Source organism: Lissotriton helveticus, chromosome 10, assembly GCF_964261635.1.
Source record: "Lissotriton helveticus chromosome 10, aLisHel1.1, whole genome shotgun sequence".
Classification (NCBI taxonomy): domain Eukaryota; kingdom Metazoa; phylum Chordata; class Amphibia; order Caudata; family Salamandridae; genus Lissotriton; species Lissotriton helveticus.
In genome coordinates this window covers 1,159,795,078-1,159,809,205 of record NC_136071.1, presented here as the reverse complement: position 1 = coordinate 1,159,809,205, position 14,128 = coordinate 1,159,795,078, and the positions used below count along the sequence as shown (strand labels likewise).

General features: G+C 47.4%; 1 protein-coding gene across 1 annotated transcript; it reads right to left on the bottom strand.

Annotated features, from left to right (window-relative positions):
• Positions 1-2,605: 2,605 nt before the first annotated feature.
• On the bottom strand, positions 2,606-12,628 carry LOC144785657 (uncharacterized). Its single transcript, XM_078664457.1, has 9 exons — positions 11,389-12,628; positions 10,721-10,813; positions 10,312-10,416; positions 9,567-9,676; positions 8,822-9,016; positions 6,940-7,102; positions 5,532-5,697; positions 4,840-4,934; positions 2,606-4,065 (listed from the first exon to the last, which is right to left on the bottom strand). The coding sequence occupies exons 1-9, from the start codon at positions 12,536-12,538 to the stop codon at positions 3,980-3,982; spliced, it is 2,163 nt and encodes a 720-aa protein (XP_078520583.1). The 5' UTR covers positions 12,539-12,628; the 3' UTR covers positions 2,606-3,979.
• Between the last annotated feature and the right edge of the window lie 1,500 nt (positions 12,629-14,128).

Below are 14,128 nucleotides of genomic sequence, written 5' to 3'. Positions count from 1 at the left end.
ATGTGTGAGTGATTCGGGGTATGTGTGAGTGATTAGGGTGTATTACTGAGTGATTCAGGGGTATGTGTGAGTGATTCGGGGTATGTGTGAGGGATTCAGGGGTATGTGTGAGTGATTCAAGGGTATGTGTAAGTGATTCAGGGGTATGTGTGAGTGATTCGGGGTATGTGTGAGTGATTAGGGTGTATTACTGAGTGATTCAGGGGTATGTGTGAGTGATTCGGGGTATGTGTGAGTGATTAGGGTGTATTACTGAGTGATTCAGGGGTATGTGTGAGTGATTCAGGAGTATGTTTGAGTGATTCAAGTATATGACTGATTGATTCAGGGATATGTGTGAGTGATTCGGGGTATGTGTGAGTTATTCAGGGGTATGTTTGAGGGTTTCGGTGGTATGTCTAAGTGAATCTGGGGTATGTTAGAGTGATTCAGGGGTATGTCCAAGTGATTCAACGGTACGCGTGAATGATTCAGGGGTATGTGTGAGTGATTAGGGAGTATTACTGAGTGATTCAGGGGTATGTGTGAGTGATTTGGGGTATGTGTGAGTGATTCAAGGGTATGTGTGAGTGATTTGGGGGTATGTGTGAGTGATTCAGGGGTATGTGTGAGTGATTATGGTGTATTACTGAGCAATTCAGGGGTATGTGTGAGTGATTCGGGGTATGTGTGAGTGATTCAGGGGTATGTGTGAGTGATTCGGGGTATGTGTGAGTGATGCAGGGGTATGTGTGAGTTATTCGGGGTATGTGTGAGTGATTCAGGGGTATGTGTGAGTGATTCGGGGTATGTGTGAGTGATTCAGGGGTATGTGTGAGTGATTCGGGGTATATGTGAGTGATTATGGTGTATTACTGAGTGATTCGGGGTATGTGTGAGTGATTCAGGGGTATGTGTGAGTGATTCGGGGTATGTGTGAGTGATTCAGGGGTATGTGTGAGTGATTCGGGGTATGTGTGAGTGATTCAGGGGTATGTGTGAGTGATTCGGGGGTATGTGTGAGTGATGCAGGGGTATGTGTGAGTTATTTGGGGTATGTGTGAGTGATTCAGGGGTATGTATGAGTGATTCGGGGTATGTGTGAGTGATTCAGGGGTATGTGTGAGTGATTCGGGGGTATGTGTGAGTGATTATGGTGTATTACTGAGTGATTCGGGGTATGTGTGAGTGATTCAGGGGTATGTGTGAGTGATTCGGGGTATGTGTGAGTGATTCAGGGGTATGTGTGAGTGATTCGGGGTATGTGTGAGTGATTCAGGGGTATGTGTGAGTGATTCGGGGGTATGTGTGAGTGATTCGGGGGTATGTGTGAGTGATTATGGTGTATTACTGAGTGATTTGGGGTATGTGTGAGTGATTCAGGGGTATGTGTGAGTGATTCGGGGTATGTGTGAGTGATTCAGGGGTATGTGTGAGTGATTCGGGTATGCGTGAGTGATTCAGGGGTATGTGTGAGTGATTCGGGGGTATGTGTGAGTGATTCGGGGGTATGTGTGAGTGATTATGGTGTATTACTGAGTGATTCAGGGGTATGTGTGAGTTATTCGGGGTATGTGTGAGTGATTCGGGGGTATGTGTGAGTGATTCAGGGGTATGTGTGAGTGATTCGGGGTTTGTGTGAGTGATTCAGGGGTTTGTGTGAGTGATTCAGGGGTATGTGTGAGTGATTCAGGGGTATGTGTGAGTGATTCGGGGGTATGTGTGAGTGATTATGGTGTATTACTGAGTGATTCAGGGGTATGTGTGAGTTATTCGGGGTATGTGTGAGTGATTCAGGGGTATGTGTGAGTGATTTGGGGTTTGTGTGAGTGATTCAGGGGTATGTGGAAGTGATTCAGGGGTATGTGTGAGTGATTCGGGGGTATGTGTGAGTGATTCAGGGGTATGTGTGAGTGATTCGGGGTATGAGTGAGTGATTCAGGGGTATGTGTGAGTGATTCAGGGGTATGTGTGAGTGATTCGGGGGTATGTGTGAGTGATTCGGGGGTATGTGTGAGTGATTCAGGGGTATGTGTGAGTGATTTCAAAGTGTGTTTGAGTGATTCAGGGGTCTGTGTGAGTAGTTTTGGGGTATGTGTGAGTGATTTCAAAGTGTGTGTTGAGTGATTATGGGGTATGTGTGAATCTTTGAGGGGTAAGTGTGAGTAATTCAGGGGTATGTCTGAGTGATTTGGGGGTCGGTAAGAGTGGTTTAGGGGAATGCGTGGAGTACATTTCCATGTTCCTTCTCATTGGATGAATAAAAGTGTAAGGCGTGTTAAATAATCTTCGATACTCCAAAGCCTCAAAGGGAGCCTGGGTGGTCCTTCCTGTCCGTATTTTAACTCCTCTCAGTGCATCAGAGCCTGGGGGCCGGAGAGGTCATATTTTAGTCACCCCCTGGTGACAAGGATGCCTTTATGCTGCTCTGCGTTGCCCCAAGGCCTGATCCGGAGTGGCTGTGCTGTATGTATGTGCCAGGAGTGTCAGCCTTTGGGGGGGTAGGGGAGTTGGGTCTATCCGCTTGGATTCCAGCTCCGCCTTCGGTCCTGAGAGACATGTTTGTGTTCATGGATAAACCTGGACTGAACACAGCTTTGATGCACCACACTCAGAAACTCAGATATATGTCTGTTTTTTACTGCTTTATTGACAAAACAAGGCACACAACATATGGATGAACAGTGATTTGAAAAGATACGGACAATAAACCTATACTGACAAACACACAATCAAATACATTAAATATTTTAAAACAGTACCATTGAAAGTGATTTACTAGAAAAACATTTCCATGAAAACATTAAATAGTGTAAAAGGTTGGACAATAAATTATGTGTCCCACTGCAGTGGCATTGCCACATTGATAGGCACACCGTATACATCTTAAAGCATCTTTCTTCATCTCTGTGGGATCTTCACATCTATAATTCACAGTACGACCTACACTCAGTGTTTCTAAGGGGGGGAGGGTGCAGATTGGACCCTACACAGAGTGGAAGGACACAGTCTCTCTGCCCCCCATGTCCACCAGATGCGTTCTTCTTTCCTCAATCAATCGTGGTGAGAGACGGGGTACAAACCAAAGCCATTTTTTATTTTTAAAATCCTGTCCCCTTAAGGTAAGTGTCCCTATGAGAGACAAATGTAAGTCTGGGACTATCAAGACACAGACACATCATAGCGGCAAAGTCCGCCCTACAGGCGTGATCGCACACTCAAGTACATTTCTATTATTTCTTTCCATTGATAAGATTTAGTTCAAGAGACAAACGTTTTAATAAATATTCAAAAACTTTGAGCCACAATATTTTTAAAAATAAGGTCACCCTCCCAAATGGACCTCCTTGGTAACCCTCCAATCAGAGGAGTCCATACATAAGAGCTGCCGCTCAGCCTGTGGAGCCGACTCTACACATATTGTACCTGTGAGTCCACCAGGAGAGTCCATAGAATCAGTCCTTCATGTACCAAAATAAATAGAATTCATCATTGATGCCCGCATCAGATTTGAACTATAATAAATGATTATAAATAACATTATTAGAAAAAATGCACTATAGGATCAGACATTATAAAATATTTCACATTCTGTACAAAATGTCGGCGTCTGGTACCGCGCATGGATTGGGGGAGCCTTCTCCAGAAGACATCGTCAACGACACTGACGGTGATCACCCTGAGAACCAGGAAGGTTGGAGGACATGATGCACCCATGTGAGTAGGATATATTACAAAAATAGACTTTTTTCCAAATGTTTTCATAAATTTCAAACACTGTTGACCCTAGCCACTAGGTACAGGAAATCCTTCTTCATGAGGCCGTATTATATTGAGACATATATCCCTTTAAATGACAGCCAGGCAATAAGGTTCTTATATGGCTATTTCAAAACTGGAAAATGCAAAATCACATTGGCTTAAGTTGAGAATTGATACTGCTGATGTGGTTATCTGGAAACAGCTGGCTTATCGATGTTCAATGCGTGTCCACGCATCCTCATGCCAGCGCGTTCTTCACCCGCTCAAATGTCTGCATGACGTGGGCAGTGGGCACGCAGCCCTCCCTAACGATGGTCAGGATGCCTGTGAAGAAAGAAGTACAGTGTCAGCAGATAAAGACCTCTGAGGATCGACCAAAGGCGACAAGTGAGCTGGTTGGGAAAGGATGGGTATCACCCTCCTAGGATGTGAAAGGGCTCTCAATCAGCAGCCCTGTCTTCTTCCTTCTTGCTTAGAAGAGCCTTTTTATGGTGAGAGGTGGGATCATAAGTAGATCTGTGCAAAACTGAAATTACGCTTGCAAAATTTATGATATTTTGCACAACTAGAGAGACACTAGTTCATGCACAAAATATCTTGTCAAGAGACAGTTTCTGTAGAACTAGTCTCCTGCCAATACCTCACATTCATTTTATATGAGGTAAACCCTCACAGAAAATTTTCACAAGATACTGGCAAACCCCATTTCACAAAATTCACATAATTTTGCATAATTTTCATGAACTTTTGCAAAACAAATTACATTATTTTGTAGATGGCTATTCACAGGGGGGATGTGGTAAATTCTCATGCTGCATGCATACTCCAAAAAGGCTGAAAAGCTCCATCCGGAGCTGAAAAATACATATTTCAATAACCCATTCATGCTGAAAACCTTGAATCTTATAGCTGTATATAGCATATCTCCCTTGAGTCCCTCATTCTTTCATTCTTGTGTTTGTTTAAAACTCTCTTTGCAGAGGGACACAGGCATGTCACCAGCTTACAAATCCCAGTCTGGTGACTCTGTATCATGAGACAAATTAGAGTCCGGGGGAACAGTAATGGGATCGAATTAAGCACCCGCACTAGACTCACCTTCATCTATCTTCAGGCAGTTCACCACGGTGGAGCCCACCAACTCGTTGGAGTCCCCATCGCACAGCACTCCCTCCAACTTGTGACTCAAACGCCTGTCGCAAAGATGGAGAGAAACACAGACCTCTGTATGAGCTCTTGTAATAGGAATCGACAAAGAACATCTACCTAATCTGATCATCAACATGATGAGGACAGCCTACAATGAGCCCGGCAAGTATAACTGCACCCAACTACATTAAAAGTGGATGACAATTAGGGTAATTTAGAGAATGAAAGCCATGTGTGAGAAAACATTAGCTGCACACACTCCAATCCACCAGGTTGGACTGGTCTGCTCATGGAACAGAGAAATATAATAAATATCCAGAGGGTGTCTATCTTTAGACGGGGAGTATTAAATAACTTTTTACAATTTCATTACCCAGTTATCTAGGAATACATACACTTACAATACAGATGTGGTTCAACCCTACAGTTTAATACAAACTAGATTACAAATCGGTTTATATCAGTTGTCGTTTACACGCTGCTTTGCTATTCACATGTCAGTCAAAAGACTAATCAATTCTCATAACATCCATTCCTTATCCATCTCCTCCCTGGCTCTAACCTCATCTCCCTGCAAGCCACCAACCCACAGCCTCTCCCACACTCTGCTCTCAGCCCCTCTGTCTTGAACGGATACTTACGAGGTGACCATGTCATGGTGGGTGCTGTCGCTCTCCCCGCTTGGGTTGGCTGAGGTGATAGCCAGGGGGCCGGTCATGTCCGTAAGGTGTGCACAGATACTATGGTCTGGCACTCTGATCATAATGGAGTCCTTGGTGCCCACAATGTCATATGCCAGTCCGACCCCTGGTAAGAGAGGAAACAAAGGCGTCTTTTAGCAGCAGTTCAGGCTCAAGGGAATGAGTGGTCAGTGGTTGACTGACTATGTCTTTATAGAGCGCTCCATACAGAGCTCGCCTCGTGGCTCTGATGAGAGAGGATCACAGAGCTGGATTGGTCGTGATCAAGACTTTCATCAGCTGGCTGAGGTGTGGGCGTGGGAAGCCATGTGGGTGCATGAGCCGTGGTCTACAGATCAGACTAGACAAGGGCCGGGAGACACCATGGACCACTGATCGAGGAATACAAGAGCGGGGTGAGATGAGGGGGTGTGCGCTAGTCTTCATGGATACATTGGTCATGGTATGTGGAAGTAGGAGCCGTGTGAAATGAGGGTCACCTGTCAAACACCAGGGGGTTTATGGGCTGGGGTTTAAGGATGCAGGAGTCAAGTGACGCAAGGGTTTATCAATCACATGAGCGTTTATGGACCATGACCTAGAAATGCAAGTGCCAGGTGAAAGGAAGTGCTGTAGAAACCTTGGGTGCACTAGAGTAGGGTCCAGCTATGCGTGGTAATGGCCATGGGGCGGGGTGGATGGACCCTAGACCAAGATCATAGGAGGAGGAGGATGTGGCAATGTCCCCCCACTAGAGTGGGGTGCATCACCATTGATATAGGGAGGCAGGGGCTAAGAGAGAAGCACTTCTGTGGACAATTTGAGGGTTTACTGAATGTGGACATTCTGTAATGCTAAGTGAGATGAGGGACTGGAGAATCCACGTGATTGTATGCACCCTATTCTATGGATTCAGGAGCCAGTGGAGATGAGGCCCTGTACACAATAAAGGGTGAATTGGACTAGGGTTGAGTGAATCAGGTAGTGGGGGAAGAGCACACAAACTGATGGATGGAATGCCTGTGAGGTAAGGAGAGCTTAAGAGCATTGTGCTCCAAGAAACATGAGCTAGGTATGCTACAGTCATATCAGAGGAGTCTTTATGTGGGAGGTTGAATCATGGTTTGCAAACGGGGTGAGATGAGGGTCTGTAGACACCATGATGGTGTATGACGCTGGTGAGCGCATAAGTACATGAGATCAATAGTTGGGATAGCAAAGCACATTGTGTATGGAAGTGGAGCAGTAATTGGTCCTGAAATATGCACCACCCAGTTCTATTTCACGACTCCACCCCGAAGCCGCAAGTCGCTAGAGTAGGAAATCCATACAGAGCTTCCTCTAGGAAGATGGCGGAGATGATACTCACCCAATCTCTTGAGCCACTCTCCTTTCTGAACGATGCAGCTGATGCCCCCGGGGTAGACACTCTCCATGAAGTCCCACAGGAGAGGGCTAAATGGGGGCTTCACGTTCCGCAGCTGGCCGAGGTGGGAGATGCAGATACAGATGGGCTTCTCCGAGGGTCGGTCCTAAGGGAGACAAGAGAGAAGCAGAGGGGGTGTTTAGCATGAGGAGAGGGACCGCCCCGCTCCTGAAGCATCATAAGAGGGACCGCTCTGCTGCTGAAGCATCATAGCACAAGACCCGGGGAGGGATCATGGGGCAACTGTGACACTTGATCAATAGTACAAACTTATCCTAGAATGCTACAGTCCCCGGTCTGTAAACAGGACACAGAGTAGTGTCTAGCCTAGCAATAGCTCGTTTATACATGATAAGGAGTGGACTAAGCTCTAAAAAGTCAAACATTAGAGTTAAAGTGCATTCACAGTACCCTTAGCTGAGCCTCTGAGAATTAGTGTGTGCTTTATATTGATCTAAGTGTCTCTAGATTCTGATGACCCTAAGAGATCACTGGAGGGGACATCATCTACAATATGACAAGGATCAGTGAAATTTTGAACCTTGTAAGGAAAGGTAAGGGGCCTCTTCGTTTGTTTTTAAATTTGAATCTTGGTTTTCACAATTATTGAAGAGGGTTGTTCTTTCCTGATCTTTGAGTAGACACTAGATTTCATTTTTCTGACAACATTACTGGGACAAGTCAAGTAACACTTTGCCCACTTTTCCACTGACAACTACAGGAGTGAATTTTGAATGGACAATTGAGGCTGTTTTTGAAACCTTAAATTAATAGTAGGGCCTTTGCAATCTGAGCTTTTTGCAGAGACTTAAGATCCCTATTTAGCTGTTCTCAGCTGTCACCTTAAAGTATCTGTAGAGCAGATAACGACCAGACCAGCCCATCACTATAGTCAACATTAAACCTGGGTGCTACTCCTCCCGGCTCCCTGTTCTTGGAGAGGATGATGTCCTCTTTAGTCACACATTTGTCTCGCGGCTGGGCGACGGTGCGGTCTTTTCAGGTTTGGAAGCACGATGGCCAAATTTGCATTTGGCATATTGGCCAGTCCAATAGAGATCCTTGGCCCTGGAGAATGCCCAAGAGCTATATACGCTAACTATAGTTGGCAGAAACATGTTGGCTTAGAGAGCTGGTTTGAGCCATTGCTCTCACTTACCATCTCATTGATTTTTTCTAGATATACCTAAGGTCCTCAATATTAAAGGTGATATACTGAGGTATTCCAATGTATTTTTGAATGATCTGGATCCCGACATCGGTCCACTAGATATTTATCTACAAACTCCCTCTTTCGTTCGAGTCCACCAGGAGTTTGAGTCCGCCCTGGTGGCACTGTCCTACCAGGGTGGGGAGAGGTTGCCGATGATGAAGTATGACACAAGCTGTGTGTGAGGTTTCCTCTGCCAAAAGATTGGTCTTTCCGCATGATCCGACAGAATTCCTGTGACGTCCAAATTGGGCTCGGACTTGAATTCGCAAATAGGAGAAGAAATCCTCCTTTAACTTGATCTACCGTACCTTTTTGTGTTGTCGCGTTTAGTTTAGGGAGGAGGTATGCTGGTCTTATCTCCCCTTCTCTATTTACATGTTAATAGTAATGAGAAGATTCTCTGGAAAGAATGAGGCTTGATAATATCCTGGCCATGCGTGCTCTTAGATGCAACAAAGGGTGAAACAAAACAAGGGCAAGAAAGATCTCACCAAGCTAATCACTTGGTTTGATAAAAAGTGTTCATCAACATAGCAATGACAAAGTCAGTAGGCTTCGCTTTTGTACAGTTTATGGGATCTTAACGCTCTGTGTGCTGTGGTGCATGCTTACCTTGATGGTGTAAATCTTCTGGATGGCCTGAGGGTGTTTGCAGGAGGCTGCCAGGGCATACACTGTGTCCGTGGGGACCCCACACACCCCACCATCATCCAGCAGGGCGGCGATGGTCCTGAGACTGCTGGTGCGGCGGGAATCAGGACACACGCAGGAGCTGGACACTTCGACTCTCTCCTTGGGCTTCATTTCCTAAAAAGATGCAGAGCAGAGACAGACTGAAGCAGCGTCTTCCACAGCTCCAATGCAGGATACACACACATCCCTGGAGTACTATCCCTGGGGTGGGCTCTGTCAGGTACAGACAGTGGGGTAGGGCACCGTCCCTGGGTGGGCTCTGTCAGGTACAGACAGTGGGGTAGGTGGTGGGCTCTGTCTGAGGCACTGACTCATGGTCACCTCTGCTAGGAATTGAGAATGTGTGAGTGTAGGCTGCTGCCTCTGGGTGGATTTGGTCAGAGAGAGATGGGTAGTACTATCCCTTGGGTGGGCTCTATCAGGTACAGACAGTGGGGGAGGGCACCGCCTCTGGGTGGGCTTGCTCACGTATAGACAGTGGGGTAGGTCATCATGCCTGGGTGAGCTCTGTCAGGTATAAATAGTCGGGTAGGGCACTGTCCTTGAGTGGGCTCAGTTAGTTGCAGAGAGTAGACGGGTGGGCATTCTCAGGGATATAGCGGGGGTGGTACATCCTTGGATGGAGGGGACACTACCATGGCAGATATGTCCATCCTCACTTTACCTTGACTAGAGGGGGTCCCATGGGAATAAGGTCCTTGTTGAAGAGGCAGTTTCCGAGAGATGCCGCTGCCCCGTAGACGCAGATGGAGCTGAAGACGGACAACACTGCAACTGGAGGAACAAAGAGAGGCAACGTCAGGCAAACTCAACCGAGACTCACATTTAGAACAAAGTCCAGAATCCAAACACGTATACCATGAGCACGTACAACACTGTAAGACACAAGTACATCACTGTAAGCCACGAATGCTGAAGAGCATGAAGGCCTGAGTTGATACACTAGCAGGAAATTTATCAGGAGATGTTATAAGACACTTAGAGTAGCAGCTCTGTCCTATATGCCATATGGCCTCATCCTGATTCATCTTTCATCTGCTAAATGCTCACAGTATTAAAGCAGCTTTCGCCACACCTGAGATGCTCCAGACACAGTGCATCACACGATGGGCATTTCAGAGGCAATCATCTGACAGTGAACCACCTCGTCTTCCTTCAATCCAGTTTACTTCTGGAGGGAACCATTACTGATGCAATCATGAACGATATTCTAATGAAGTCTCTTGCTTTATTAAAAAAATTATTTTTCTAAGTTTCCAGTTCTGCAGAAACACACAAGAGCCTTGATAATTGAGGTTGGCCTTGGTGATGGACTAGATACTCAATTGAACCCCAGAGCTGCCTCTATCAATGGCCAGCGAGAGCCACCCACAGCCCTGGACACGTTCATTCCTTCATTGACCACTTACTCTCGAGCGGCAGGGGCAGTCGCTCCAAGGTGAAGAGCAGGAAGCAGGTGACGGCGGCTTCCATCAGCAGGGCCAGCAGGAAGAAGACCACGTTGGCGTAGGCGACTGTGGGATGAGAAGAAGTAGAGGGCTTTAGGGACCAGAAGCAACAGACATCAGAGGCTGGCTGGGGCTGCAGTGACTTTCTTCCCTCATTAAAGAGGGGGGTGCACCACAAGTGGTGTGCATGGACCACAGAGGGTCCTAGGTGGACAGCGGGAATGTGGCCGGCACCATTGTATGGATTCATTCAATCATACGGATCAATCCAAACCCACTAAGGTTGGACGACCATCCATCTCCTCGGGCCGCTGGTCCTTCAGCGTGCACTGAGGAGATGGACCATCAACCACCGCCTGAGCCGACTTACCCAAAACCATGAGGAAGGCGTTGACAATGAGGAAGGCGACGGCACCGAGGGCGAATTCACCACGACTGGCAATGTCGATATTCAACAAGGGACCTGGGAGGGGGGAAGACAGAAAAGAGGGCGTTAACTCACAGTCAAGAGCACATGGATAGGGGAATGTCATCATCTTCCTTCAAAACAAGACTTATCTATGACTTAAACCAATATGAGGCACTTCACAGTACTTAAGCGCTTAACATCTTATATTTCATGTCGCGGTTTTAGATCTTTTAGTTATTTCTCTTGTTACAGTAGAGTATGTTGTGCAAAATACATGTATGTATTACTGTACTGTAGGAATATTTCTCTACACCTTATAGAGTCTTGAATTATTTGATGATTTAATAAACATACCTCTATTAATGTCTAGTGCCAACCACTTTCTAGTAAACATATATTGAGCAATATGCTTTCAAAGGCATATTTGGTCTTTGTTTGATGAAAACTCTAAGATACTGTTGGCTCTCTTGGTGTGTTCACTAAGTGTGTGACTCTGGGCACTGTCCGCAACTCTATGGTTTTAATAAAATGACAACCATGTCCTCAAGGACCCTAAAACAGTCAAGGTCAGTAGCTTGGTTTGTAAATACCTTTTCATACGTGCATTAGAACAACAAAGAAATATTTACCTGCGAACCGTAGCCAGGTCCAGGTAGCCCACACCACGGCGTAACAGAAGGGCAGGACCGCCCCAAATCTTCGCCCTCTCTGGACCACGATCCTGGAGACGTACAACTGGAAGAGAGCGCCTGGGATCAGCACCCAAGGGATGGAGAGGTGGGCTCTAGTGGGGTCACTGAGGGACCCCTGGATGGCAGACAAGGAGGCCAATCCGTTGCAGATGAAGAACAGAGCATCGGGGAGCTGGCTGCTGGTGCCCTGGTCCTCAAGGTCTTCTTCTTTGGATCTGCCGGTCACGCGCCTCAGACCCAGAAGCAATCTTTGAAATGTCACGGATGACATCACTTGGTTGCCAAGAGGGATCAGAGCTTTATCGGCTATGGAGTTAATGAGGCTGGCGAAGGTGGCGTAGAGGGAGATCGCCGTGTAGAGGCTGCAGGCCACCGCGAAGAAGACGCGGGAGCCCAGGAGGGGGATCTGTTGGATGGTGGAGACCGTGAGGAGGAGGAAGCCGGCATTCTGAAGCACCTCCAGAAGGTCCCTATTGAAGGACATGACACAGAGGATGCAAGCGGTGACCAGGAAGAACCAACTCCCCACCATGCCCGCTCGGCTCCCGCCCACATCGTCCGTCGAGAGGAAAACGGTCAACGTGAACTCTTCCCAGGACATCACCAGCCAGAACAGGCTGTGGAGGCCAAACTTGGTGGTGTTGTAGACGTCGTCACGCAGGTAACTGTAGTAGCTCGCGCAGAGCTGGGAGAAGGCATTGATGCTGACCCATATGGCACCAACGTAGAAGGTCTTCATGTACCCAGAGCCGTAAAAGGCAAAGATGAAAGCGGCCACAGCGTCCGCGATGTGTCCCAGGGCCATGGGCTCTGCGTACTTGGAATTCTTCTTCTTCTCCTCGCCGATGCTGCTGGAAGTCTTGCTGTTAGCGGTGCCTAGAAGTAAGACGCTGAACAGAGAATTGCCGAAGCCAGGGAGGACATACCTCTGCGTTAGACCCTTCAGGAGCAGAGCGGTGGCTCCATAGAACCCCAGCAAGACAATGAGAAGCTCAAAGACCCCGGACACGACCAGCGCCCACTGACCGAAGAGTCCAACGGCCTCGAAGACCAACGTGAGGGTGAGGGCACCGAAGACGAAGGGCATGATGTAGTTGACAGTGGCCGAGCAGAAGGAGAGGATGAAGGCGATGACCGTATATGCCACCAGCCCGGCCACGGCACTCTCGGTGACTGGGAGAGGAGAGGAGGCCATGATGGATTGGTCAATGGAATTGTTTGTATCCTGTGTGCTGTTGATAATGGAGGGGTAGGCTCCTAGAACGATGCGGGTGGCCCCGTAGCTGCTCCAGAGGGCGGCGAAAGAGACAAAGGCGGTGCTCCCCAGGTGATCATACTTCCGGAAACAGAGAAAGCCTGCGACGAGTTGCGTCAGTCCTCCAATCAGGATCAGGTGAACTCCTGCAAAGCAGAAATCGGAAGACATTAAATACAATTTTCATTTGCGGTAACAGGACCTCCTGGAATGCAAAGTGAGTGTGTCTATGTGTGTGTCTGACGCTGTGCCTGTCCGTCTGTGTAGTGTGTGTTTCTGCCAGACTTTTTGCATTTCTGTCTAAGTCTTTGTATTACTTTGGGTTTGTGCATGAGTGTGCACAGTGTGTCCGTATATGTATCTGTTAGTCTTTCTGTGTTTGTCTCTGTGTTAGTCTGAGGTTATATGTGTGTGTGTGTGTGTGTGTGTTTGGTTCTCTGTGTGTGTGTGAGTTGTGTGTGTGTGTGTGTGTGTGTGTGTTTGTTTGTGTGTGTGTTTGGTTCTCTATGTGTGTGTGTGCGTGTGTGTGTGTGTGTGTGTGTTTGTTTGTGTGTGTGTGTGCGTGTTTGTGTGTGTGTGTGTGTGTATTTGAATCTTTGTGTGTACATGGGTGAAAATGTTTGTGTGCACACAAATGCCCTTAAACCTCATAACCATTGATCACTTCCACAGTACCCTTTTTAATATTTGACTACTTGTTTATAGTTGTTGTTAATCGTGAACAAAGCACACACCTGCAAAAGATGGCTTTGCTGGAAAAATACCAACACAAACAATTAACAGCGAACATACACCAGAGGATACAATACATCACGTCCTGATTTTAAAACAATGCAGCCAACTCTAAACCCATCAGTGCCAAACCCAATGAGAGAGGATCCGAACCCTTCTTTTCGATGTCTCTTTGGAAGAGAGAGACCTGTGGAGTCTCTCAAGACTGGAGGAAGAGGGGTCCCACCTGAGACAGCAGCACCTGAAGGTTCAAGGATGACAAACCCAGGACCCCCAGACCAGGCTGCCCTCCACCCCTCAGCCCTGTGCTGCCACCACAGATCCAGATCATTGCAGCCAATCAGGGTGAAGTCCCAGCATGCACTGCTCCATGGGCCTGACCAATGCTCATGACCACTACAGGAGCTGGAAGAAGCGGCCAATGTAGGTCTTTCAAGCACCCCTTGGACTTTGACAGACGCAAGAAGTGCAGTGGGAGAAGGAAGCTGAGGGTTCAGACAACCAACCAGGACTGAGCTTTTGGAATCAACCCCGGAAACAGCCTCAACTTGAACCAAAGTAAGAAGATCTGAGATGGCGCCCAGGGTCTTGAAGACATTACCCGGAGATGCTTCTTACTACCACCACCCCGTATGCTCACCTCCCAGGATGCTCGCTGTCCCTCGGGTGCTCACTCTGACCCCCAGGATC